The following is a 13,041-nucleotide window of genomic DNA, read 5'->3' on the forward strand; positions in this document are numbered from 1 at the left end:
AAAGAAAACCAAAGCAGAAGACATCACAATCCCAGACTTCAAGCTATACTACAAAGCTATAATCATCAAGACAGTATGGTACTGGCACAAGAACAGACACTCAGATCAATGGAACAGAATAGAGAACCCAGAAATGGACCCACAAACATATGGCCAACTAATCTTTGACAAAGCAGGAAAGAATATCCAATGGAATAAAGACAGTCTCTTCAGCAAGTGGTGCTGGGAAAACTGGACAGCGACATGCAGAAGAATGACCCTGGACCACTTTCTTACACCATACACAAAAATAAACTCAAAATGGATGAAAGACCTCAATGTAAGACAGGAAGCCATCAAAATCCTCGAGGAGAAATCAGGCAAAAACCTCTTTGATCTTGCCCGCAGCAACTTCTTACTCAACACGTTTCCGGAGGCAAGAGAAACAAAAGCAAAAATGAACTACTGGGACCTCATCAAAATAAAAAGCTTCCACACAGCAAAGGAAACAATCAGCAAAACTAAAAGGCAACCGACAGAATGGGAGAAGATATTTGCAAATAACATATCAGATAAACGGTGAGTAGCCAAAATCTATAAAGAACTTATCAAACTAAACACCCAAAAATCAAATAATCCAGTGAAGAAATGGGCAAAAGACATGAATAGACACTTCTCCAAGGAAGACATCCGGATGGCCAACCGACACATGAAAAAATACTCAACGTCACTCATCATGAGGGAAATACAAATCAAAACCACAATGAGATACCACCTCACACCTGTCAGAATGGCTAACATTCACAACTCAGGCAACAACAGACGTTAGCGAGGATGTGGAGAAAGAGGATCACTTTTGCATTGTTGGTGGCAATACAAGCTGGTGCAGCCACTCTGGAAAAAAGTATGGAGGTTCCTCAAAAAACTAAAAATAGAACAACCCTACGACCCAGCAATTGCACTACTAGGCATTTATTCACAGGATACAGGTGTGCTGTTTCGAAGGGACACATGCACCCCCATGGTTATAGCAGCACTATCAACAATAGCCAAAGTATGGAAAGAGTCCAAATGTCCATCAATGGATGAATGGATGGATAAAGAAAATGTGGTATATACACAATGGAGTATTACTCGGCAATCAAAAAGAATGAAATCTTGCCATTTGCAACTACGTGGATAAACCTGGAGGGTATTATGCTAAGTGAAATTAGTCAGCCAGAGAAAGACAAAAATCATATGACTTCACTCCTATGAGGCCTTTAAGAGACAAAACAGATGAACATAAGGGAAGGGAAACAAAAATAATATAAAAAAAACAGGGAGGGGGACAAAACAGAAGAGACTCATAAATATGGAGAACTGAGGGTTGCTGGAAGGGTTATGGGAGGGGGGGATGGGCTAAATGGGTAAGGGGCATTAAGGAATGTACTCCTGAAATCATTGTTTCACTACATGCTAACTAATTTGGATGTAAATTTTAAAAAATAAAAAAATAAAAATAAATTTAAAAAAAGAATAGTAGGAGAATAAAACAGAATCCTAACCATGCTAGGCTTCTGTCTTCTAAACATCTTTTCAAATACAGGTCAAAAATTTTTAAATTCCCCTAACCTTCTTTTTACATCTTTCTAAAAATAAGCAAAATAATATCTCAAGTAAATTAGAAATAGTGAGAGGGATTGGGGGCATCACAGACAAAAGGTTATCCTGGAGATATAACAGAGAGCCAGGACTGAAGTGAGAATCCAGGTCTTAAAAAGACTGTTCTTCCTCCAGGAAATTCACTGTTAACCTGTTTGCTATTGATAGTAGTAATCTGTATGTTAACATACAAAATTTTCCACTGGGCCCACTCACATAGTTGAGAATCTTGCCCCATCAATCCAAGTCTGACCTAATGATAGTATGGTAAAAGAATAACACTAATCAACCTATACACTCTCTCTGCACTGATCTTAATCCATTCTCATTCTTATCAAAGGTTGTAATCATTTTTCCTTCTCAAGCTAATTCCATTTTCATGTCCTCTGGCTCCACAAGTGAAATGAACCAGCAAATCTGTAAGTTCTACTTCACTGAGGACCAGAACCACTAAGCCACAACTTAGACCAAAAAATCTAAACACAACTAGCCTTTTTTTTTTTTTTTAAAGCAGACTTCATGTCCAACGTGGATCTTAAACTTATGACCCTGAAATTAAGACTCACATGCTCTACAGACGAAGCTGGCCAGGCACCCTAACACAACTAGCCTTAATGATTTCAGAAAGATGGTAATTGTTAAATATTTAAGCTCCCAGAAGACAAAGGCAGATGAGTACCTACCATCTCCAAAAAGATGTGTCACAAGCCTGGTAAGCGTTTGCTTAAGGTCAAATTCAACGAGTTTTGTGGCCTCCATGGTATGTGTCTCCTGTTTATAGGCAGAACGAGAACTCTGTTCAAAGAGCTGCAGGCTTTCTCCATCCTTTATGCTAGTAAATAACTGCAAATCAAGAGGAATAAGATAAATAAAGTAAAATAAATAAATAAATAAATAAATAAATAAATAAATAAATAAATAAATAAAAAACAGTATCCTGGTCAGTCTACATGAAAAAAACATAATATGAGAATAAAACCCATTAAGTCTTCTAGCCAATCAACATACTGGAATTAACATTCATTTGGTACCAACTCTGAACAAAGCACTATGCCACATGTTAGGGAGAGTCTTTAGGGAATTAAAAAACACTGTTATGATCTTTTCTCATCTCTTCATTTCAGTTTGGCTTAATTTATAGTCATTTCCTCAAAACAGACATTATCCTCAGTGCTAATACAAATACCACTGAATCAGGTTTTCAGACTCTAAAATTATATCCCTACATCCTACAGTGTCCTTACAGTGTGACCTGAGACTAGGTAAGAAAGTATAATCCAAAAATTAAATTCTGTAATGTTCATGAAGTCAGGAAGTATGCCGGGCTTTGCTTAACCTTGTTATCACCAAAACCCAGGACATAATTTTGCCATTTACTATCCAGGTAAACACAGGCAAGTGTTATGGTAAAGAAATCTTGGGTAATGATTTGTGAAGTAGAAATAATAATACTAAATTAAGATACTTTGTGATAATTAAAATAATACATGAAAAGCATAGAGTACCTGGCACATTGTGATGCCTAAAAAAAAAATGTGATTATCATCACAATCTTCATTATTTTTTATTATAATTTATTGACAAATTGGTTTCCATACAACACCCAGTGCTCATCCCAACAAAAGCCCTCCTCAATGCCCATCACCCACTTTCCCCTCTCCCCCACTCCCTATCAACCCTCAGTTTGTTCTCAGGACCCAAGGAAAAAAATAAAGTTACAGAGAAGAAGGGAGGCAAACCATACGAGACAATCATCATTATTAATCACAGCTATTATTAGTCATAAGCTGCTTTACCACAAAATAAAGTGTCCCCATCTTTAACAAAATAGATCTTCACCTGCTAGGAGAGGACTAAAGATGGAGAACTGAGCAAATGAATCTATTATTCTTTCCACCTAATGTCCCATGAAATAATTTTTTTAATGTTTTAATTTAAAAAACTGAGTCAACTGCTGTTTCTAGTAACATTGGGGTGAATAATTAGAACCAAACCTCCTATTTCTACTAAAACATACAAAAATTCTTAAAAGTATAGAAGTAACACAATAGAGAGGAATTACTTAAAATTCTACAAGAAAGCACAAAACCAGAAAACAAAACCCAGCATAAGCCAGAGAGAAACACTGAGAATATCTGCATCTCCAAGTATCAACTGAAAAGGTGAACATTGGTCATGACAGCTTACCATGACAAGTAAGGTTAAAGTGAAAAGCCCACAGTATCTGACCAAGTTGGGTTAGCAAATAAACAGCCCTAAAGCACTTCCCTCATGATAAGGATGAATACAATAGTAAACCAGTTCTTGTCAAACTTATAGTCAAGGCTCACATTTACCTGGGCAAGACAGAGAACCTCAGGCTGTGAAAATGGACTAAGGCAATTACAGACTGGTAACTCCTCTAAGTGCCAGCAAAATCAAATGAAAATCTCAGAAAAAGATTCTACTATCCTATAACTCAAATTAGTCCTATGAGAGCTGAAGACAGTGCAGCTGCCAAAGTCTATGTCTTTCAACACTTACTTTAACAGTAACTTAGAACAACAAAAAGAATAAAACTATTAAACACCATGCTTTCATCACAAAACAGACAATGCCCAACTTTCAAAATGATTGTAAGTTAAAAAGGTAAGGGGGAGAAAAATTGAGGGAAAGAGAGAACAGGGGAAGTAGTGAGGTACTAAGTTTGATCTAAAATAGCCACCAGAAAGAGGAAGTGACCTTAAGTGTGAAACTGCTATGACTATTCTAGGGGATGTGACTAGGGACCACAAGAAAAGGACTGAAAAGCAAGCCCAGGTCAAAGTGACACTCTTCCAAAGGCATGGTTACAATGGAAGAGAAAAAGGTGAAAACAATGAAAGACATCCTTTGACAACTGAGGGGGGAAGAGTAAAAGAGGCAAAAGAGAAAACTTAGGACTCCATAAAATAAAGCAAATCTAAAAACTTAAGAGGATTTATAAAACTATTCCCAACCCACCTTACCAAAAAACAAAAAATCCAAAACAAAAAATTCCACTAAAGACTACACTTCGCCACACTAACAGAAGAGGGCACCAGACAACTATAATTTCCTCTAAACAACCAAAACCCACAAAAAGTAACAGAAGAAAATGAAATAAAGCTACAGAGAATTATTACTACCCCCTACCCCAGAAAATCAGAAAACCATTCAAAACAGATCAATAGATGAAAATCTAATCCTTTCCCCCCTCCCAAAAAAAAGTCAAGAAGCAGAAGCAGAAGAAAAAGAAGAAGGTAACATACTACTTGAAAAGCAAATTTAATACACTAAACCAAGCATTTGGAGTACAAATAATTGCTTGAGTCAGAAACTCAAAAATTAAGAACAAAACTGTATGAAAAGCAGGGAGAAATGAAAAGAGAGTTGACTGAACTCAGGAAGGAAATAGAAGAAAACTATCTCAGAATGGAAGTCTAAATTGCAAAGTATGCAGGAGGTAACAGCCTCAATGAGGATTTAATAAGGGGCATTAAATAAAAGCAGGAAGACAACCAAGATAAGAACAATGAGGTGAAGAAAGAAAAGTCTGACAGAAAGTGGTGGAAATAGAAGCCATGCAAAGAAGGAATAACATATATATAATTGGAAGTCCTTAAAAGAGAAACAAAACACTGGAACAGGACTAATGGGCACCAGATAAAATAAGCATCGGAGAAAATGCACCTAGGAGGACAAAACACAAGACATATCCTGGGAAAAACTCTACCAGACTTCAAAGATAAAGAGGAAAAATCTCTTAGGCCTCCAGGCAAAATGACCAAATAAGTTAGAAGGGCAAAGCAATTAGACTCAAATCAGACTCTTGAAAACAACATACAAAACAGGGCAACAATACAGCCACATTTTCAGACAACTCAATAATAAAAAAAAATTTTTTTTAAGTATGGACCAAGAATTTTATATCCAGCAACACTGGCCTTTGAGCATCAGGTCTACAGAAAAAGTTGTAAACATACAAGAACACAGGGGATTTCACATTAATGAGTATTTTGAAGAATTCAGCAAAGAATAAACTTTATTCAAGCACAGCATAATTGGGAAATATTCAACTAAAAAAGAAAAACTACCACATTAATGATGAATAACACATTAATATATAAAATTGTAGATTTGACACTAAAGTAGAAATAACAGAACAAGAAATGGAAGGAGAGGGAGTAGAAGTGGCAAGTGGAACATATACACATTGGTTACTGTATACATGATAAGTAATAGTTAAAGAACACTTTAAAACAAACTAGTAAGTTAAATAAGAAAACAGTGAAATAAGAACATTTAAAAAGATGTAAAAATAAAAGTTACTATTAAAACAAAAATATGAATCTTTCTAAAAGGCAAAAAATTAATTCAAAAGGAAAAACACAATAAAACAAAATATATCTGGTGGACAAAGAAATAAGCTGAATATAAAATAACCATAACTACAAAATACAATTGTGGAGTTGAGACCAAACATATCAGGCATTATCAATACACGTGAATGGATTTGATTCACCTCTTAAAAGAAAAAAAGAACAAAAACATTAAATATGATCACAAAGTAGGACCCAACTAACTACATGCTGTTTACAAGAAACACACCTTAAATAATGTTAAAAATAAAGGAACAAAGTAGAGTATAACAGGCAGAAACAAAAAATTAAGCACAGTAATTACGAAATTAGAAAAGGTAAAATTCAACCAAAAAAAAAAAAAACCCACTAAACATGGAAAAGACATATTAATTATCAAGTTTGCAAGTCATTATGAATACACAGTACTAACCAATGTTTACAAATCAAATAAGACAGAAATCACACTTATTCAGAAAAAATCCATAGAAGAAGTCCATTTTCCAGTTCATGGCTACCGTGTTGGGAGTCCCTAGAATCTTTGGAGTCTCCCCGGGCCTCCAGCAGCATGATCATCTTTGACATGGCTCTGGAAGCTATTATGAGCAAGCAGTCTAGTGGTCAGCCTGGCAAAGGCACACCAGACCCCGATCTTGAGTGGTCACCACCAGTCTTCAGGAGGTGCTAGGTTCATCAGAGTCCCACCATTACCCTCCCTGTAGACCAGGCAGGACGCAGCAAGCAGAAGCAATTGGGTTCTTTCATATCAAAACAGCAAAACATTTAAAAGGAAGTTGAGAGAACCCCACTCTTTACTATCCAAGACACACACAAGCCTTCCTGACACACTATAATCATGTGCGCTGCACCACATGGAAAATAAACTCTAAGCAGCCGGCGGGGGGGAGAGGGGGGTGGGGAGGAGAGGAAGGAAGGGAAAAAAACTAAAATCCATAGTAGATGAAAAGGACACTTAGAAACACTAATAATATAAGAATTTAATATACCATTCTTATGATAAAATCAAGTAAACAAAATCAACTTAAGAAGATAGAAGAGCTAAACAACATAACTAATAAAGGAAAATTGATAGCCATATATACATATCTCCCCTGACAATATAAAATACATTTTCTTCTTAAAGACTCGGCAACACATAAGTACTCTCCATAAAGAAGAAATAAGAATTATTATAAGAAATAATAAGCTCCATTCTCACTATAATACTATAAGCTAAAAGTCATCACCAAAAAACGAAGAGAACACACAGGCCCTTCTACATGGAAATTGAAAGAAAAGAAAAGGAAAAAAATCTTTCAGGCAAAAATGGGACAAAGGGACAATATCCAAATACATAAGAAACTTTTTAGAAGTTGACAAAGGGCTAAAACATCACTAGAAAAATGGGAAAAAATATAGGAATATACAATTCACTAAAAAAAAAAAAAAAAAAAAAAAAAAAGAAAGAAAGAAAAAAAAAAAAGAAATGAAAATGACCCTTAACATATGAAACCTATTCAAAAGAGAAATGCCAATTAAAACACTGACATATTATTTCTAATCTATGACACCGGTGGAAATGAAAAAGCAAAACATATTCTTCTCGTGAGGCTTGGGAAAACTTGTATTCACACAGACTGTTGATAGAAACAGAAACTGGAAGAACCCATTTGAAGGCAAATTTGGCAATATCTAACAAAAATTACATTCGTGTTCACCTCCTGACCCAATCATTCTACTTCTATTTACCCTGAAGATAAACCTCCGGAACCAATACTTATGTTCATTGTTTTTGTTGTAACATTATTTGTAACTACAGAGCACTAGAAACAAAGAAATGTCCATACATAAGAAAAAAGTTAAATAAACTATGGTCTATCCATACAATGGAGTACTTTGTAGATACAACAAAGAATGAAAATCTCTGAACTAATACACAATGATTACCAAGATACACTGTTAAGTGAAAAAGCAAAGGACCAAAAAAGCATTTATCATATGCTACTTTAAAAAAAATCGATTTTGTGGCTTTTCATGTAAAAAAAAAGGAAAATAATAAAAAAATATACACAAATCTGTTCATTTGTATAAAATAAAATTGAGCAAACAGCATCGAAAAGATGAATTGAAAACTAAAGAGATGAATTTCATAAAGGAAAGGAGGCGGTAACACTACAGACTGGGAAGAATCAGTGAGTGGAAATGGAGTCAAGAGAAGGAGGTAGTAGGAGTCAGGGGATGAGACAGAAGTAAGACTTTCTTAAGTAAACTTTTTTGTATAGTTCCGACATTTAGAATCACGGTAATATTTTGTCTACTCAAAAACTTTAACATAATAATTAAAACCCACCCAGATGTGGTGAGAACTCAAACTGAAATAATAACAGCACTAATTCTATTCTTACTAAAGGACACTACCACACTGAAGAGGGTAGAAAAGAACCAACCAAAGTAAATGTGAAAAATTATATTTTAACTATTTTGTTAGACACAAAATTATTATAGCAAATATTGTATGTGCCAACGTTTCTGAAACTATCTGATGTTCATTCTAGAACTGATCAAGTAAGCAAATACATTGTGGGTAAGGAGAACCAGGCAATTAACTAACTGTCAAAAAAAAAAAAATGAGGAGGAAGACTAGAAAGACTCATGTGATAATGACTGGAATTGGAGGTATCAATATGAATTCATATTTTTTACACATATAGAGATAAAAAAAAAGAAAATTAAATAAAAGCACATGTAGGGGCACCTGGGTGGCTCAGTTAAGTGTCCAACTCTTGATTTCAGTTCAGGTCATAATCCCACAGCCATGAAATCAAGCCCCGTGCCCCTCATCAAGCACCTCACTAGGCACAGAGCCTGCTGGGGATTCTCCCTCTCTCTCCCTTTCCCTCTACCCCTCCCCTGCTCAAGGTCTCTCTCAGGGAAAAAACAAAACAAAAAGTACATGTACATACACTTACATGTATGTATTGTCCATTGAGGGGACCTAGAAACAATGACCTTCCACTAGCAAAAATGGCACTCAAGCCTGGGTTTCTAAACACCATTTTTTAATGAAAAAGCAGGGCTCCTTAAAGAAATGAATGATTCCAGGGCTGAGGCAGAGAGAACACACTATGAACCTGAGATACAATGTGGAGCCAAGGAAGGATGAAAACGTGTCAAAAGAAATAGGAGACTATTTGAAGGGGCTCCCAGTGGTCAAATTGGGGTCAACGGAAAAGCCAAATAAATCATTCTAGTAAGGAACTATAACCCACAAAATAAATAAATATCCACAAAATCATACTGATATAAATAGGTGAATAAATACATATGAAAGAAGGTAAAGGCTGGCCTTTCTAATAAAATTCTAAACAATAACTTTAGAAGAAATGATGGATTAAAAAAAAAATGACCATTTGGCAAACACCAAAGTAGTAATCATTTCAGGCAATAATTCTCAATGAATTCTAAAGTTAGTGGGGATAAATATATTGAAAAAGAGGATATTTATATATAGCTTCAAAGTATTCTCCCACAAGAAACTTATTAATTGCAAAGGGAAGGATAATTACTTTATTGTGCAGAAATCTAATAGATGCCATATTTACCAAGTGATCAAAATTAAAAATTATACATAATGACACCATGTGCCTTTTAATTTAATACACAAATAAGGGCACAAATAACTTATAATATGTATAATATATATAATATTACACATATAGTATTATAAGAGCACAAATAACTTATAATATATATAATGCATATAATATTACATAATATGTATATAATAGTACATATATATAATATTATGTAAATACAGTTACTGTCCCCAAAATAATTACACAAAAAATCAGCAAGGAGTGTCAAGTATTCCTACGGATAAAAATAAAGCATTTTTTCCTAGGAATAAGAACTACTCCAAGGATACATTAATCAGAAAAAAGGAGGAGAGCTGAACTAGTAAGATGAAATGGAAGAAAATATTTCATTAGTAATGGTACAGAGAAAAAAAGAATGAGGTGCTCTTAGTCAAAATGCATATCCAGGTATAAGGTGTTATTACCCCCCCCCCCAAATAAATAACTGACCAGAACCGTAAAAGCCCCAGGTTCCAAAAGATACCTTTTATAATCCATTAAAAGTAAAAATCCTATTACAGGATCTAGCTGGATAATAAAAAAGAAACATTTACTCACAATCATACATTAAAAAAATACACTGTGCTAACAATGCCAAGTTATTCAACTGGAGAAGGAAACTGGAGCTGGGTCTTGCAGAGGAACTCTGGCGTAACTAACAAAATACATGAAAAAAGGGCCCACAGGGTGACAGCCCTGCTCTGTGTCCACTCCAAAAGATGAAGATTAGCCTTTTTATTTTTATTTACTTAATGAGATAAAAATGACACAGAACATTATATGATTTGTAGACAACATTATGACTTCAGGTATGTATACACTGTGAAATGATAACCAAAATAACTTTTGTTAACATTTATCATCACACACAGTTACAAATTCTTGTTTTAATGATGAGAAATTTTAAGATCTACTCTCTTAGCAAGTTTCAAATATACAATACAGTATTATAGTCTACTGCCACCAGGCTGTATATTACATCACCAGGACTTAGTTATCTCATAACTGGAAGTTGTAACTTTTGACCACCTTCACCCATTTTGCCTACCTCCTAACCCGCTGCCTCTGGCAACCAAGAACTTTTTCTCTATGAGTTCAGGGGATTTTAGATTTCACATATAAGTGAGATCATACATATTTGCCTTTTTCTGACATTCCACTAAGCATCGAAAACCTTCAAGGTCCATACATGTTGTAAGAAATAGCACAATTTCCTTCATTTTTGTGACTGAAAAATATTTGTGTGTGTGTGTGTGTGTATGTGTGTGTACCACATTTTCTTTATGCATTCATCATCAATAGACACTTAGGTTGATTCCGTATCTTGGCTATTATAAATAATGCTGCAATGAACATGGGGGTGCAGATATATTTCAAGATAGTGATTTCCTTTCCTTTGGTACAATACCCGGAAGTGGGATTGCTGGATCATGTGGAAGTTCTATTTCTAATTTTTTTGAGGAACCTCCACGCTGTTTTCCATACTGGCTGCACAAATTTGTATTCCCACCAAGAGTGCACAAGGAATCACTTTTTTCCACATCCTCGCCAACACTTGTTACTTCTTGTCTTTTTGATAAAAACCATTCTAACAGGTATGAGGGGATATCTCATTGTGGCTTTGGTTTGTAATTCCCTGATGAGAAGTGATGTTGATTAACATATCATGATTAATCATGTTGATTAATGTGTCTGTTGGCCATTTGTGTATCTTCTTTGGGAAATTTTCTATTCAGTTCCTCTTCCCATTTTTAATTGAAATTGTTTATTGACTCTTATTGGTTCTTTATATATTTTGGTTACAAAACCCAAATTAATATTTCTCTTTCTGATAGTGCGTTATTAGTGTTTAGAAACAAAACAGACTTTTGTATATTGATCTTTCAACTGGCAACTTCACTGAATTAGTTCTAGCAGTTTTTTGGTTGGTTCTTTATGGTTTACTACATATAATATTATGTCATCTGCAAATAAAGATAGTTTTACTGCTTGCTTCCCAATGTGGATTCTTTTTTTGGGGCCTTATTGCTTTGGATAGGACTTCCAGTACTATGCTGAATAAAAGTGACAAGAAGTGGCATACTTGTCTAGTTCCTGGTCTTGGGGGAAAAAAAAAAACCTTTCAGTTTTTCTCACTGAGTATGATTTTAGGTGTGGGCTTGTCATATATGGCCTTTATTATGTTGAGGTGGATTCCCTCTGTACACATTTTGTTGAGTTTTTACCATAAATGGATATTGATCTCTGTCAAATGCTTTTTCTGCATCCATTGGGATATGATTTTTATCCTTCATTACAGTGATATGGTATCTCACATTGATTTGCAGACACTGAAGCATCCCTGAATTCCTGCAATAAATTTCACTTGGACATGGTATGAACTTTTGAATGTACTGTTGAATTCAGTTTGCTAATACCTGTGTTAATACTAGTTGGGAATTTTTGTGTCTATGATCATCGGGGTATTGGCCTCTACTATAGTCATACCTCATGTTATTGTGTTCACTTTCTTGCACATCACAGAAATTGCATTGTTTACAAATTAAAGATTCAAAACTTCATTGCAGGAAGTAACGTGTGGTGAAAATAGCAAGAGAATAAGAATTAGAATTGGTGGGGCACCTGGGTGGCTCAGTCAGTTGAACATCCACCTTTGGCTCAGGCCATGATCTTCCAATTGTAGGTTCAAGCCCAACATCAGGCTCACTGCTGTCAGCACAGAGCCCACTTTGGATCCTCTGTCCCCCTCTCCTCTCTCTCTGCCCCTCCCCCATTTGCACGTGCATGCACGCACACTCTCTCTCTCTCAAAAATAAACATTAATAAAAAAAGAAGTGGAACCTGAGGATGTGACTGAACTGCTGCCATCTTATGATAAAACTTTAACAGATGTGGAGTTGCTTCTTATGGATGAGCAAAGAAAGCAGTTTCTGGAGATGGCATCTACTCTGGTGACGATTCTGTGATGACTACTGAAGTGATAACAGGATTTATATTACATAAATTTAGTTGGTAAAGCAGCAGGTTTGAGAAGATGTACTCCAATTCTGAAAGCTGTTCTACTGTGGATAAAATGCTATCAAACAGCATAGCATGTCACAGAGAAATCAACTGTGAAAGGAAGAGTCAACTGATGCTGCAAACTTCATCGTTGTCTTAAGAAAATGCCACAGCCACTCCAACCTTCAGCAACCACCAGCCTGATCAATCAGCAGCCATCAACGTTAAGACAAGACCCTCCATCAGCAAAAAGATTACAACTCATTAAAAGCTCAGAAAATGGTTAGCATTTTTTAGCAATAAAGAATTTTTAATTAGGGTATGTACATTGTTTTTTAGACATAATGTTATTGCATACTTAATAGACTACAGTATAGTGTAAACATAAATTTTATATGCACTGGGAATCCAAAAAATTCATTAGA

The 13,041-nt window shown here is 35.2% G+C and overlaps 1 protein-coding gene across 36 annotated transcripts in view; it reads right to left on the reverse strand.

Annotated features, from left to right (window-relative positions):
• Positions 1-13,041, reverse strand: part of FARS2 (phenylalanyl-tRNA synthetase 2, mitochondrial) — a 623,580-nt gene that overhangs the window by 439,158 nt on the left and 171,381 nt on the right. For all 36 annotated transcript variants that reach the window (XR_006717077.1, XM_045497529.1, XM_045497536.1 and 33 more), the window contains one exon: positions 2,307-2,466. Coding sequence is in view for 35 of the 36 variants with exons in the window: in XM_045497529.1 (XP_045353485.1) it covers positions 2,307-2,466 (160 nt within the window). In the remaining variant the exon portion in view is untranslated. The remainder of the gene's footprint in view (positions 1-2,306; positions 2,467-13,041) is intronic.

Source organism: Leopardus geoffroyi, chromosome B2 (genome assembly GCF_018350155.1).
Source record: "Leopardus geoffroyi isolate Oge1 chromosome B2, O.geoffroyi_Oge1_pat1.0, whole genome shotgun sequence".
In the NCBI taxonomy this organism is placed as follows: Eukaryota; Metazoa; Chordata; class Mammalia; order Carnivora; family Felidae; genus Leopardus; species Leopardus geoffroyi.